Consider the following 16314-nt stretch of genomic DNA (forward strand, 5'->3'; position numbering starts at 1 on the left):
TTTCCTACATTGGGAAGCCACGTTATGTAAAAATTCCACTGGTTACTTTTGACAAATGTTTGGAGGATACAGATGTTTAGTGGACCCTGGTTCTCTTATTTCTGCTCCACAGGAATAAGAGAAAACATTAAGTGAGTGACTTTCAGTATTACCGCATAGGAGAGCAGCACTTAACCTCCCCTGTAAACACAAATTAGACATTAGCAATGCTTAAGGGTCTGACAAGAAAACATTTGCACTACTTTAACTTTCTCAAATACGTTGGCTGGTAAGCCACTAAGGGCAGTGCATTACCAGAGCTATTCAAGCTATTTGGGGTGGTCAATGACCCACAGGGATATATGTCAGCATCTACAAAGCGCTGAGGTATGCATGCACATATGGATGTTATGGAATGAAACACACCAAGAGTGTTGCTATATGTTATAGCAACAGTTGTTAAAAAGCCCAGCCTTCAGCCAAATATTGGCATGCTGGTGAAGTGTGCTTCTATGGATTTAGTGTTTGGCATCTCAGTTGAAGGTTTTCAGAAAATCCTTTCATTCTACTGTGCTAACAGTACTTGAAAGACTTGGTGCGTTCATGTCATGATGGAGAGATTTTATTTACAAGTTGAATGCATATAAATGCCACTACAAAGTCATAATTACTCATAAATTTTCTCCAAGATGTAGATGAGTTTGTTTGTTCATCAGAACAGATTTGCAGAAATTTAGCATTACATCACTTGCTTACCAATGGATACTCTGCAGTGAATGGGTACCATCAGAATGAGAGTCCAAACAGCTCATAAAACCTTCACAATAATCTACAACTAATCCATATGACTCCAGTCCATCATTTAATTGTTGTAAAGTGAAAATCCATCTAGACATTTTAACTTCAAACCGTTCCTGAAAGCTAAAATATCCTAAATATATAAAGAGTCCTCTATCCATAATATAGCTTTCTCCATTGAAAAGGTCTGAATCAGGAAAGAAATATACATCAGCTGTTTTGTCTCTCATTCTGACGGCACCCATTCACTGCAGAGGATCAGAGAATTTCTCCAAACCTGTTCTGATGAAGAAACAAACTCATCTACATCTTGGATGACCTGAGGGCATTTTCAGCCAATTATAATTTTTGGATAAACTATTCCTTTAAAGAAAGTTCATTACTGCTTGTAATTATGAATTTGTGGTGGCATTCGTGTATGTTTAACTCGTCATGCAGTGGATGAGGTGTCTGTATTGATGGTAAATTTGTTGAAATTAATGCTTTTTTAAAATTACAATAAAACTAGCATGTACAAAATATGATAGTATTCTGTAAACAATTCAGTTTAAAGCACCTTCATGAACTGAATTAAAAAATAAATAAAAAATACACTCCTGAAGTGCATTAAGTATCATTTTGTAGAAGTAGAGTTCAAATAATAAAATATTGCTGTGTTTTCCTAAGAAAATCTTGCTCTGACCAAAGTGGTTTGATTATGCACCACTAAACTCAAGCAGAAAGGTGATTAGCTGTAAAGATTCGGTGCTGCCTACAATCAAAATGTAACGCAAGCATGCACCACTGCCTTTAATCAGGAGAATAATCTTTAAGGGCCTAATATAATCTCTTTGTTCAAGTTTTAATTAGACATTAGTAGTCAGAAGGACTTGGACGCAAGTTAGCGAGTAACTAACTGTGCTGCATCTAAAAATCCCATATCAGTGTGTGTACTGACACACAAAGAGGTTTCTATCTGCTTTCTGGCCACCCAGCTCCAGACTGATCGCTCTCCAAAATTCTTCTCTCTCCACTAAAATTTATGGGCTTAAAAATGTGCAGTATACAGCATTTCCTCCAAGATACAAGACTACTTGGAGTCTGTTAGGAGATCAAAGTATTTTTAGCCGTTCTGCTAATCCACAGAACATGATCTTTCTCTCTCTAATAACTTGGAATTCTTCTCATTCCTGTTGGTGTCTGGCAGAGGGAAACTCAGGAGGCTTCAAACCCACATTGTTCTTGTGCTCAGGGCGCGAGGCCCGCAGAAATAGAGAGCTAAACGGCCGAGGCCAGTGTTTGACTTGGCTTGTGAAAGGGAGACACTGCACCACCCCGCCTGCCATCTGGCTAAACCGGGCCTTTAAGAATAGAGTACTGAGAAACACAAGAACACCATCACTGTTTTTTTGACAGGACTGTAAAATAACACAACGCACTTTCTCTTGCACCTGCAAGTCATTTCACAATACGGCTGAAAAAGATGCCATAAAAAAGAGACAGACTTGTGCAATAATCAGTTCAGGAATTTAATTTTCACCCGAAAGGAAATTCCTCCATGTATTACGGTCTCCAAGACTAATTTTTTTGCTGGTGACATATTATCCATCTTTGAAGTTTCACAATGAGGATTTATGGCAGGCTTTGTTGGCGTTCTGGCTGTTATTTTATACATTTAATCCAAGCCAAGTAATCATATTTATCATAAGACATAAATAACCTCTCATAAACTATGTAAGCCTATTTAATTTTTGGAGCATCGAGATACTCCTCCACGTTATGTTCTTTATTATACTTGTGCAAATTATATTACAACAATATATATCAATATAATAATATTGTAGTGCTTGATTCTAGATGATCCTAGAAATGCCATGATGAATATTTTTATTTGGAAATACTTCATAGCCTAAATTATTTGTTTTTATTTATAAGTAAATTAGCATCTTATTTAGGTCAACTGATCCAGAAAATTGTTGGATGAATTATTATTTTTAATATTATTACCAAAATTAAATCAGACCAAGTAGGATTTTTTGATTCAAGTAGGTATGAGCTTTTTCCAACCAATATAATAATAATATTTATATTTATTTATATAAATTATTACATTTATTATTAAAAAATTATAAAAATTAAACAATTGACGCAATGCACTTGCTAAAGAGCAACAATCAGAAGATATAAGAAAAAAAAAATCTCCACTATAGGTTCGCCAGATATTTAAACAGGACGGTATTGTTATCAAATGAAACTAAAGGCAAATTTTGTCCACATTTTGTCCAGTCAGTGAGTGAAACTATAGTTTGAGAATCAAATGTAACATGCTCTTCCAGAAACTCTTCAGCTGGTGATTTCTCACAGGAGGTTTCCCATTCCTTCCCCACAGCTAACTCAGAGGTTATCAGCATGTGAATAAGTGTGACTTTACACAAACTATCTCACGTCATTCACATAAGCACAGGACAGAAGGTTACCGCCTGTTATTTCCTTATTCACCACCACCAGCTCTTGCTGTGCCTGATCCTTTGGCCCGGTGTGCTGACCAACTCTGACACATCCTGTATGCTACACCATTCAGTGAGCACACATCAACAACACAAAGTTATACAAGAACTGCATCTGACTTACAATGCATTTGAATAATAAAAAAAAAAAGATGTTAATTAGGTCTTGTGATTGGTTTATCAGGATTTTTACGGCTAACATTTCAGAATGGACCGCAGTAGCGCCTCTCTATGGTCAAATGCAGATATACTTTTAGCCTTACAGTACAATATATCAGTGACAATAAATGTAATATTTTTTTGTTTTCTGTCTTATAAATCACATGCAACGGTGTGAGAAACCTCTGCAAACGATTCAGTGCGTGAGTGAACTGTGAAAAACTGAATCAGATTGAACCAAACAATTCAAATCTTTTTTGCATGCTTGACCGATTAGGGATTCATTCACGAATCTCTAGTTCTGATACTAAACAGTGGATAGAAAACACACTACATGATTTCTGAAATATTATCAGTAAGACATCTAAACACATAGTTGTGACTAGAAAAAAAGAAAGCATCCTTACTTGGTCTAAAATATTGCAATTACACAGACTCAATTAATAAAAGGACACAGCATGAATGCATAAAGACATATAATAAAGACATCATAATTACAATAGAAATAAAAATAATAGCATAAAAATAATCAGTAGTAGTAGTAGGCTAGTACAAGGAGTACAATTTTTATGTTTTATTTTTGTTGGGTTGGGTTGGGTGTATAATACTACAACTTCTGCTAATAATAATTGTGTGTGTGTGTGTGTGTGTGTGTTATATTCAAACTATTATTATCCACTTGCAAAATACACTGTGTGTATTGTGTGCAACTGCTGCAAATGTAACTGATCTTTCTGAGATGTATAAGATGTCATGATGTTACATGTGTCACGCAGCACACGTAGCTGGGAAATAGTGCTGAGGCAGGACAGAACATTCTAAAAGAGCTAGACGTGTCTTTCTCGGGAACACAGTGTACCAATGCATGTGTGTGCTTGTGTAAGAGAGAGATAGGCTTTCAAAGTTGTTTTAGTGAGATATCTATTCCCAACAGTCACTTAAGACTCTCTAAACAAAAGCTATAGGTTTCAAAATAAAACTCATAACACTCGATACAACAGAACAAGCACACATGCTAGCAAATCTCAACCGGGGGTTGAAAATAATGGCAGGACAGAGGTTCAGTAAACAGAAACACCAGATAAGGACTATGCTGACGAAGCTACACTGATTAGAATTTCCCTGTTTCACTCCTTGTTCTTCCCATCATCTCAACTGAAATGCATCACATCACACTATCAACAGCAGGACAGATGGTTGGCATTCAGTCAGAAAAAGATAAAAATGTGTTTGTCTGTATTAGTTAATCAAACATAAATGAAAAAGACCAAACATCTTTCAGGAAACTAGTATCTAGTTGTAAGCAAAATGAACTGGATGTCACAGGTTCGTACTGTCTTTCTCATTCACACACCCATTTAACTGTATATTTGAGTTAAGTCTGTAAAGGGTACTGCCTATACACCTGGTCAAGCCCCTTTGTAATAGAAACATTTAACATTAATCAAACTTTCCAGCAGAGGTAGGCCTATATGTTGTGAAAATAGATCCAGATCTCACTATGATCTTTATCTTGGCATAAAACGGTCACATCTGTTTCACAGTTTTCTTTCAACGAGGTAGTCACAGGTTATGACCCCATTTCTCCTCCCTCACATTAATTTATTGTCAGACTCTCCATTTAACAGAAGCTTTCAGTAAAGGTCATCGTGTCGTCTTTGCTGTAAATGCAACACCACCTGAGCCTCCTAATACGCCAATGCAAAAAGCAAATTAAGAGGTCTAAAGTGTTCGAGACCGTTTCGATAGGAAGTCACAGAAAATCAGTAATGCGACAGAGACCTCTGCTGGAAAGTTTAGGCATCGCCTATTCATGACGTCTAGAAGCATTGCGTTACCATACGTATTTAATGCACCTTTTGATATATATATTTAAAAGCTTAATGTATAAGGAAATTAAACTATGTTTCTAGTAACCGTAACAGTGTAGACAATGTATTTATTCGTTCATTTATTTATTTGGAATATACATAAACATTTCATATCAAATGACTTTCAGATCTCAAATATGGTATGTTACCTCTATGGAACCTCTACAGCAATAACTTTGTCAAAATGTAAATTATTAAGAAGACACAGGATTTTCATTCTGGCAGTAGTAAGTTAAAGTCGAACAGGTTATATTTAGAACGTAATCATGTAGATGGCCATAACCATGAAAGGTTACTTAATTATAATTGGGCCACTCCTCATGAATATTAATGAGTAAATACGCGGAGATTGATAGTGAAGGTTGAGAAACATAGATCTTATTCAAATCCCTTAAGTTAATACTATAATAAGGAGACCTTCTTTAAAACAATTAGGAAAGTCGTGAATGTACAGGTATGTTTTGATTGGCTTTGATTTGTGACGCATTGTGTCGCGTTGATCACAGGTTTATGTGAGGATATGAACAAATATTAACTACTTCGGGTGTATTTACTTGCCTGTTGCCTGTGACAGGAATTTCTGTCTCAATGGAACTAAAAGTGAAAGTATAGCTTGGGTGGATTTCGCTTTTTGTTGCATTCTGTTTACATGTACGCCTATTTAATCAAATGCTTTTATAAGCATCCTACATTACAAGGTAATGGGCTACTTTTTAAGTTTGGTAAAATAAGTCACTGTGTTGCAAACTTCTGTTAGGTCACAATCTCGCATTTCTTTCATTTTGTTCTTTTTTTTTTTCAACAAACAAAAATAAATGTACATAGGATATAATCCAATTACTAGATAGCTTTTGATTTTGACCCTTTCTCCTGTCTAATTTACCTTCCCCTTTCAACAGTAATGCAACATCATGGCCTCAGATGCCACACTGCTTTAGGCTACTTATGATAGCCTACTATTTGTATGCCTACCTGTGAGTTGGAGATTTTGCATCCATTCATTCTCGAGCACAAACAGAACCAGGGGCCGTATGTATAAAGCTGCTCAGAGTAAAATTTTAGTCTTAAGTGTGTCAAAATTTTAAGAATGATGTAATTTTACTCTTATAGACTTAAGAATAAGAGGGATTCATAAAGGTTCCTATGTGTTAAGACTAGGTCTCAGCTCCTAAATTATTTAAGAGAGCTGGAGAAGTCTCTTAACCTAGTTATAGGAGTAACAAGATGGCAGCAAAGAGGAGGAGACAAGCACTTTCCAACGAAGGTATGACATATTAGAGTTATACTATGTTATTGAGTTGATAAAATTAGACAAACTTGATTGTCAAGACATTCCAAAGTGATGTGGGAGTTTTTTTTAATGACCCCACAGTTCACTTTAACCATCGAAATATGAAGGTGGAAGAGTTAAAAAGAAAAAAACACTGACCAGTGTTGCCAATTGCTTTCAATTGAAAGTTGATGACATCATAAATGTGAGTTCACTGATCTATATAAATATAAATATAGATCAGTGGGAGAGTGATTGGGAGGGGTGAGGAAGTCACTAAATCCAGTGACAAAATCACTAAATTGGCAACATTGTCACATTGACTACTACATAATTTATTAATACTTCATTGGTCCTCTTGTTTTTGCATGTTCATAATTTCTTTGTATGACATCACGGGCAAAAATTAGGACTATACAATTTGACGTTTCATTGCATTATTGTCACAAATAAAACAACTGACTCTAAGCAACTATGCAATATGCTTATAAAATCTTGCAAATTGTTTTATTATTGGGGTGAAGATGTCAAATTTGAAGATGTCAGACATCACTTTTGACCACTACTATATGGCAGTTCATTGACTTTCCAACTAACCTCCAAACCATGCTCCAAAAAAAAGCCTCTTTTATGAGGACTGGGCTTTCCTGGAGGTGTTGGAGCCATAGATGGAACTCATGTTCACATTATTGCTCCAACTGTAAAAGAGGAGACATACCAATAGAAAATGAAGCATCAGTAATAATTTGTGATAATTTTGCACAATGCAAATCATAAAAAAAAATACATTTAAATATTAAAATATTTCAGTGTCTTAATAAAATGATTTTATTGTAATTACATTAAATGATTGGTGTTGTGCTGCTGTGACTTCACATGAGCAGGCTCACTATTGGCTGATTCAGAGGTAGAGGTCAGTTATTTTGTATTGTACAATCATTGAAGTCCTTAGCTCACAACACTTAAGAATTAGTCTTATAGACTTTACTGAAAGTTGCTTTTAGCTTTATAAAAGTATCCTACTCTTAAAAAGTCATACTTTGTACTAAGAATTTTTTGACACTCAAGGCAAAGCTTAAGACTATTCCTAAGAGTATTTTATACATATGGGCCCAGACTCTTCTCATTACATGATATTACATTTAAAAAATATCACATTGGGGTATTTATCTTGTTTGTCTTTTAGTTGGCAGCTGGTAAAAACAAACAAACGACTAAAAACGTGTAAATATGTAGGAATATTTCAAGCTAAATTTATAGCAGCTTGTGTATTTCTGAGACTTTGGAGTCAGAATAGCTGCACACCTGCATATTTGTTGCTGCATGCTTTTCGCATAATTTCGTACCATTCACCAAACGTGTTTTCTTCAGAAAGCCTGGCGTTTTCAATTGGCTAAAAACGCTTTGTTGGACACACAGCCTTACAGCATCATTTGAATCTCTGCTAATCAGCTGACGAGTTAAATCAGGTGCGTTTGATTAAAGGTGGACGCAAAACGTGCAGTGTTGTGAGTAGCCTATTGCATTAACGAGGTTTGGGACCAAAAACTATGATTTGAAACGAAACATTAACCCTAAACAAAATGTCAATAAATTGTAGCACCCCTTCAATCCGAAGGGCCCTTTGAAGTGGCACTGGTAAGGTAATAGATTATATAAATTGAGAAACATGCTACTTGATATTACCAAATCCCATACCAACTCCCACAGGGAATACCATAACAATAAGACTATCGTCTGAAAAAAAAAAGCATTGCAGAAGTCGTTAAAGTACAAGGTATTTTCTTAGTTTTGAATAATACTTGTTGTTCCTGATTGTGTTCATGTGTAGCCTTATGTTTGAAATGAATATGTTGTCAATTATCAGATATCTACAAATGAAAAATCGCGAGCCGCGATCATCATGATTCTTAACTTGTGATAGGCTTTTCTGCGTTAGGTATGTTGTGTGTTTGTTTTACTCTTTGTACAGTAGTTATTGTTCATTCTAAATGCATTTTTAATGTATAATATGTTACATAAATACATGAAATGTAGAACATAAAAAGTGATCGGGTGACCCACCCCTCCCCCTCCAACCTCCGCCTATGTGTGCCTTGAACTTTATGGTGATTAATAGCAGCGAAAGTGAAAGTATTTCTTGGGTGGAGCTCGCTTTGCAAGATAGGTTTAAAAGCCTATCTGCTGTAGGGGCATTCTTGCTGTGTGGATTGCTCGGAAGAATTGGGTAAGAAAGATGCAGGCTTCTTGTCTCCATTGCGATGCATTTGTACTCTTGGTATTAGTATTCTCCTGGTTATATTCTGCAATAATCCTATTTTGTGGTAGCCATTAACTTCTATGAGTCAATATTTCATACTGTCAACATGGATGTAAATAAAACATTAAGTGTGAGCTGGCAGAATATAAACGAGTAGATATCGTGTGTAAATAGGCCTGTATTTATCAAATCTCTTTAAATACTGACATGGTGATGCATATGTCAGATTTTTGTTCTTCTTAACAAACAAATCTAACATTGAAAATACCTAATGATTCAAGTTTTACATTATAATGTAGCTGTATTGAATGCGTTTCAAACTTCTATTCGTACAGCTGTGAATTTCACCTCTGTGAAGGAAATAGAGCACTTCACCTCTTGATCTATTATCCTAATTCTTCCTGCATCTCGTGCTTGGAAGCTTGGTTTGAAGAAAGGTAAGATTTCTATTTTATCATATAATAATATTGTAAATAATTCCAGGATCACAATAACAACCATTTATTTCGAAAGCAGAGTGATAGCTAGTACAGAGGGGAAATAGGCAGATAAATCCAGCTAAGCTGGAGTGTCAAAGGTCGTTACGATTTCACAATCATAAACTCTTTCAAATATTTCCACATGACATAAAATTAATATGACTGGAGATTGTTAAAGTGGATAAGGGCTAAATGTAAATGACAAAATGTACATTTAATCCATAAAATCATACAAAACGTCTAAAGTTAAGGTTTTATTGTGACAAAATAAAAGATGTTTCTCCCTTCAGCTAAAATGGGAGTTTAAGCTGTTAACATGGAACATTAAAATTGTTCAGCTCTTCAACTATTTAAATGTCATATAATTTAGCCATATAATTTAGCCATCATGATCTGACACACTTCAAATTTAGCTGCAGGTGTGTAGTGGGGTGAAGATGCATATTACCTTTAAAATTATAATAATAAGATTAATGAATGTTCTTATTAGGTTATTTGTAGGCTTTATAGGTCATAAATTACAAAAATTATATTCATTGCAGGTATTTCTTACTTCATTTTTGCATTTTGCAAGGCCTATTTATAACTTTACAATACTTTTTAACACAATTAATGACACATTTCTTTTTTTAGATGGCTACATTTGAAGATTATTGTGTAATAACCCAGGAGGACTTGGAGGATATTAAAGATTCCATATCAACCCAGGATCTCCCATCAGCGGTAAAAACGATCAAGGAATACCTCAGACAGCAGGATCTTGTAGAACTAAACATTGGTGTGACGGGAGAGTCTGGCTCTGGAAAGTCCACGTTTGTCAATGCATTCAGGGGTTTAGGAGATGAAGAAGAGGGCTCTGCTAAAACTGGTGTAGTGGAGACCACTACAGAACCAGAGGTTTACCTTCACCCAAAATACAAAAATGTGAAAGTGTGGGATCTTCCTGGCATTGGAACACCAAACTTCAAAGCTGATGAGTACCTTAAACGGGTTCAGTTTAAGCGTTATGATTTTTTCATCATCATTGCTTCAGATCGGTTCAGAGAATGCCACACTCAGCTGGCCAAAGAGATCATGAGGATGGGGAAAAAGTTTTATTTTGTTCGTTCCAAGATTGACTTTTCCATTACTGCTGAGAAGAGGAAGAAGAGCTTTGACCAGAAAACGACTCTGGAGACCATCCGAGAGGACTGTGAAAAGGGTTAGTTGTTCAATTCTCATGACAATGTTTTGAGCAACAAAGAGATGTACAGTAGGTGTTGTCTTTAAAATTATTAATATAAACAAAGTATATTTTTCTCATGTAAAAGCAATTGATGTATTTTTTAAAATGTAATTATTAATATAAAAATCCTTTTTTTGATATTTCATCATGTCCTGTCCTGATTCTGTCTAGGTCTGAGAAAGATCGGTATAGAGGACCCTGTCGTGTTCCTGATCTCTGGCTGGGAGCTCGGAAAGTATGATTTAAATGTTCTTCAGGAGAGGATGGAGAAGGAGCTTCCACAGCATAAGAGACGAGTACTGATGTTGGCTTTGCCGAATATCACGCTAGAGATTAATGAGAAAAAGAAGAAAGCTCTAGAGGAAAACATTGGAAAAGTTGCCTTCCTGTCTGCTTGTGTGGCAGCTATTCCTCTCCCTGGTCTTTCGATCGCTGCAGATATAGCCATCATAGCAGACGAGCTGAGAAAGTACTACGGTGCATTTGGTCTGGATGATCCATCACTGCAGAGGCTCTGTGAAAGATCTGGGAAGACTGTAGAGGAACTGAAGAGTCTAATGAAGTCTCCTCTTCATCAAGGCATAAATCCAAGTTCAATATTAACCTTGCTGGGTGCTGCATCCCTTCTTATATCAGAAGATGCAGTTGAATTACTTGTGAGCTTCATACCCATTGTTGGCACTTTGGTGGCAGGAGGTTTGTCTTATCTGACTGTCTCAAGAATGCTGAAGAGAGCTCTGAATGACATAGCTGAGGATGCTAGGAATGTGCTGATGGCTTCATTGGAGACTGAAGTGTAACTGTAAAAAAATGATGAGAATATTCAACATCATTATAATTAACTGCTTTTGGGGTATTTGAAGACAAGTATATTTGTTTATCACATTTAATGGCAAAATATCTAAAAGACATTTATGATATAGATTTGTTAAATTAATTATATCCAAAGCAACTTAAATTTGAGGAGAAATACAAACAAATTATTAAATGTTTACGATTTGATGGATTAATAATTGTGACATTTGGATAAATAACTGTAGTTACTGTTGTTTTCAATTTACTACTGTTTTTGTTGTATATTACACATTATTAAAAAGTATGCAATGACATATTGAGTGTAACGTCCCTCCCAGTTTAGAGGGAGGGAGCAAGTCTGCTTCATATGCACACTTCATATTCATACAATTCATCCCCAGCCCAAACAACTCTATAATATATAAATGATTTATTTTTTTTATGTTTATAACATCCCAAGGATACCTATATACATATAGAATGATGCACCAAACAAATTCTTAAGGGTAAAATGTAAACAATAAACTAATAAACTAACTTGACATTTGTTCTTGTCATATTTTATTACCATTTTCTAAACTATAGTGAATAAACTGATAATGTGAGCAATGTTGAAGGTGTCTGAATAAATTTTAGTTTGACTGTATATTTAACTTTCCTCTGTGTCATGGCTGTTAAATGTCAAGTATATTTGTATAGCGCTTTTTAGGATACAAATCGTTGCAAAGCAACTTAACAGAAAATTAAGTTTCTACAATATTTAGTAGTAGCTTATAAGTGATGACTATCAGTTTATGTGCATATGGCAGAAATGTACGGAAAAATCAAAGATGTAATCAAACAGACAATGAACTTACAGCAATTATTAAATGATGCAATCAAACTTATAGCAAAATTTGTTAGTTCTGTATGTTGTTTCAGGGTTAGCATCATCTGAGGTCCTCTTAGGGGTTGGCATCATCTCTTCTCAGGTGTTCTGGATCCAGACTGAAAGCTAAAACATCGAAACAAATAGAGACATAATTAGCATAGCTGCTGTTCCAGCCAAGTAAAATTAATTATTTAAACCCAAGCTAAAGAATAATAATGTGCATTTGATCAGATATAACTGCAGTCCAAAATTATGAGATGCATTATTTGAATGCTTGGCCAAAGAGGTGTGTTTTTAATCTAGATTTAAACAGAGAAATTGTGTCTGAACCCCGAACATTATCAGCAAGGCTATTCCAGGGTTTGGGAGCCAAATGCGAAAAAACTCTACCTCCTTTAGTGGACCTTGCTATCCTAGGTACTACCAAAAGTCCAGCGTTTTGTGACCTTAGGGAGCGTGATGGATTGTAGTGTGGTAGAAGACTAGTTAGGTACACAGGAGCTAAACCATTAAGGGTCTTATAAGTATAAGTAATAATATTGTGTAACTGATACGGAACTTAATAGGTGGCCAGTGTAGAGACTGTAAAATTGGGGTAATATGATCATATTTTCTTGACCTGGTAAGGACGCTAGCCGCTGCATTTTGGACTACCTGTAGCTTGTTTATTGAAGATGCAGGACAGCCATCTAGCAGTGCATTACAATAGTCCAGTCCAGAGGTCATGAATGCATGAACTAGCTTTTCTGCATCAGAAACAGGTAACATGTTTCCTACCTTGGCAATGTTTCTAAGATGGAAGAATGCTGTTTTTGTAACATGGGAAATATGATTTTCAAAAGACAAGTTGCTGTCTAATGTGTCACTTGCAAACCTTGTGATCGGATTTTGAGACCCTCCAGCTGGACTCAGGGAGAGAACTATGAAAATGTGTTAATTGGAGGGGGGAAAACATAATTTTGTGAGTCATAATATTGTGACTATAATTCAGATTTTATGCAGTTACAGACCAGCACCTCTGTTGTTTTGATTATCAGTTCAAGACCAAACTGCACATTTACCAATGCATTATTTTTGTAGTCTTCAGTGTTTTTAATGAGTGCAGTGGATGTATTGGCAGTAGCAGGTCTGCCAAAGCAGCAGCATGGCAGATCTATTCAACCAAGACCAAACAAATTAACGTTGCATTGTACATTATCATGCTAAACCCTCAGAGAGTGGTCATGACAGAACTACACATTTGTTCTTGTGTTACATGCAACAACAGATAAGCCAATCATGAGGCTTTTTTAAGTTTGCCAACACATTTTTTAATTTTATCTGCTGATAACTTTGTAGACGAGTTGAAAAAACTTGTTTCTGCTCAAGATATTTCAACACACACAGTTGCTGTTTCTTTTTTTTAGATGGCTACATTTGAAGATTATTGTGTAATGACCCAGGAGGACTTGGAGGGTATTAAAGATTCCATATCAACCCAGGATCTCCCATCAGCGGTAAAAATGATCAAGGAATACCTCAAACAGCAGGATCTTGTAGAACTAAACATTGGTGTGACGGGAGAGTCTGGCTCTGGAAAGTCCACGTTTGTCAATGCATTCAGGGGTTTAGGAGATGAAGAAGAGGGCTCTGCTGAAACTGGTGTAGTGGAGACCACTACAGAACCAGAGGTTTACCTTCACCCAAAATATAAAAATGTGAAAGTGTGGGATCTTCCTGGCATTGGAACACCAAACTTCAAAGCTGATGAGTACCTTAAACGGGTTCAGTTTAAGCGTTATGATTTTTTCATCATCATTGCTTCAGATCGGTTCAGAGAATGCCACACTCAGCTGGCCAAAGAGATCATGAGGATGGGGAAAAAGTTTTATTATGTTCGTTCCAAGACTGATTTGAGCATTGAGGCTGAAAAGAGAAAGAAAAACTTTGACCTGAAAAAGACACTGGATACCATCCGAGAGGACTGTGAAAACGGTTGGTTTATTCAGTTAATGAACTGACAATGTTTTGACAAACACAATTACAGTTACATTTTTGAGGTTGTCATTAACATTGTGCTTTATTTTGGATATATCTTTGGCCATCTAGAACAGATATTACATGATTGTAGAATTCATGATAATATATTGTACATGACTAATATTTAATGATTACATAATTCACTATTCCTTTTTCTAGGTCTGAGAAAGATCGGTATAGAGGATCCTGTCGTGTTTCTGATCTCTGGCTGGGAGCTCGAAAAGTATGATTTAAATGTTCTTCAGGAGAGGATGGAGAAGGAGCTTCCACAGCATAAGAGACGAGTGCTGATGTTGGCTTTGCCAAATATTACGCTGGAGATTAATGACAAAAAGAAGAAAGCTCTAGAGGAAAACATTGGAAAAATTGCCTTCCTGTCTGCTTGTGTGGCTGTTTTTCCTGTTCCTGGTCTTTCAATTGCTGTGGATTTAGCCATCATAGCAGTTGAGATAGAGAAATACTGCAACGCCTTTGGTCTTGATAAGGAGTCTTTGGAGAAGCTCTGTGAAAAATATGGGAAGAGAATAGAGATTGTTGAGAGTCTGATTAAGTCAGCTTGGTATAAAGAAATATGCACAGGTTCAATCGTAACCTTACTAAGACAGGTGTCCTTTCTGATAACAGAAGATGCTGTTGAGTCTGTTGTTAGGTTTGTACCCCTTTTAGGTACTGTAGCGGCAGGAGCAATGTCCTTTTGGGCTGTGTCAACAATGCTGAAGAGTGCTCTGAATGACATAGCAGAAGATGCCAGGAATGTGCTGATGGGTTTGCTGGAGACTGAAGTGTAATCAGACAGATTTCATGCATCAGATATTTAAAGTGGTTGCCAGGTTTATAACATTCAATACTTAAAAGGTAATTCTTTTGGAAAGAGCACAATAGTCCTAGCACATTTTATTCACAGATTTTTAATAGACAATTATGATAAATATGTGTTATAATGGTTTTTCTTTTAAATGAGCGACCTGAGAAAAGCAATATACTAAATCCATACTAAATAATAAATACTAAAACAGTACCAAATAAGAAGACTGAAAAAAGATAACCGAATTTAGAAACTACTTTATTAAGAACACTGTGTAAAATCTCACAATTCTGGCTTTTTTTCTCAGAATTACATGATATGAAAGTGAAAGTAACATGACATGTGGCCAAGTATGGTAATCGATACTTTTAATTTGTGCTCGGCATTTAACCCATCCAAGTGCACACAGTGAATAGTGAACATACACACACAGAGCAGTGGGCAGCCATTTGCTGTAGCACCTAGAGAGCAATTGGGGGTTCGGTGCCTTGTTCAAGAGCACCTCAGTTGTGGTTACAAATCTGACTTTCTAAACATTAGACCACAACTGCCCCAAAATACCACATAGACTCGCTATTGTGAGTTATAAAGTCAGAATTTCTGAGACTTGAAAAATAAATAAATAAACACAGGGTGCTTACAAGGGAGCATTAATATTATGTCAACATTCATGATATTCTCTTATTTTATATTGTCAGCACAATTATCATGTACAGTGAGTTTTATCTGGTTGATCCATCTTGTTCCTCTAAGTACAAAAATGAGCAAGATCATGGAATTGGATCATCTGAAATATAATATGTACTATCATTTGTCCAGTACTGGTGTGCAACCCTATAAAGCAACATCTTTTAAAGAAAGCTCATAATTAACATTTCTTGGGGTGTTTCTTGACTTTTGAGTTCATATATGACAATTCTCATTGAATCCTGTTTTCCATTCTTATTGTTCCATTTAATCATTCCATATAAGTATTTTATGTGGAGACAAATTGTAATCGAAAATTGTTTTCCAAGCCAGTATATGCTTGCTGATATTTGATATTTGGATAATTGGATAAATAAATTTCACAATATTTTCAAACATGCAATAAAGTGTAGTAGTTTTGTGTAATTTTGCAACTTTGGGGCTCCATACAGCATTTCACTTTGGTTTTGGACACACACTTGCAACTTTAAGTGATTGCTTTATGGCATGGGTGGCAGCTAAAGATGCTGTTTTTTTTTATCAAGCCCAGGGGCCGAAACTCTCAAAAAGGATGGCCTTTCTGCTAGCGGCATGGAGCATGTCTATGATC

General features: G+C 35.9%; 2 protein-coding genes across 5 annotated transcripts; both read left to right on the forward strand.

The window, feature by feature from the left end:
* The first annotated feature begins 8083 nt into the window (after positions 1 to 8083).
* irgf1 (immunity-related GTPase family, f1) lies at positions 8084 to 11634 on the forward strand. 4 transcript variants are annotated; one of them, XM_042745376.1, is made up of 5 exons: positions 8260 to 8340; positions 8431 to 8502; positions 9159 to 9260; positions 9936 to 10503; positions 10699 to 11634. In XM_042745376.1, exons 4-5 carry the CDS (start codon positions 9936 to 9938, stop codon positions 11325 to 11327), a joined length of 1197 nt encoding a protein of 398 aa, XP_042601310.1. In that variant the 5' UTR covers positions 8260 to 8340; positions 8431 to 8502; positions 9159 to 9260; the 3' UTR covers positions 11328 to 11634. The 4 variants fall into 4 exon arrangements, with proteins under 4 accessions (XP_042601312.1, XP_042601310.1, XP_042601311.1 ...); XM_042745378.1 differs by lacking the exons at positions 8260 to 8340; positions 8431 to 8502 and adding an exon at positions 8084 to 8201; XM_042745377.1 differs by lacking the exon at positions 8431 to 8502 and having other exon boundaries at positions 8317 to 8340.
* Positions 11635 to 13318: 1684 nt separating this feature from the next.
* Positions 13319 to 15981, forward strand: LOC122140612 (interferon-inducible GTPase 5-like). The gene is made up of 2 exons (XM_042744832.1): positions 13319 to 14167; positions 14372 to 15981. The coding sequence occupies exons 1-2, from the start codon at positions 13600 to 13602 to the stop codon at positions 14998 to 15000; spliced, it is 1197 nt and encodes a 398-aa protein (XP_042600766.1). The 5' UTR covers positions 13319 to 13599; the 3' UTR covers positions 15001 to 15981.
* Positions 15982 to 16314: the final 333 nt, after the last annotated feature.

Source organism: Cyprinus carpio, chromosome B19 (assembly GCF_018340385.1).
Source record: "Cyprinus carpio isolate SPL01 chromosome B19, ASM1834038v1, whole genome shotgun sequence".
NCBI lineage: Eukaryota > Metazoa > Chordata > Actinopteri > Cypriniformes > Cyprinidae > Cyprinus > Cyprinus carpio.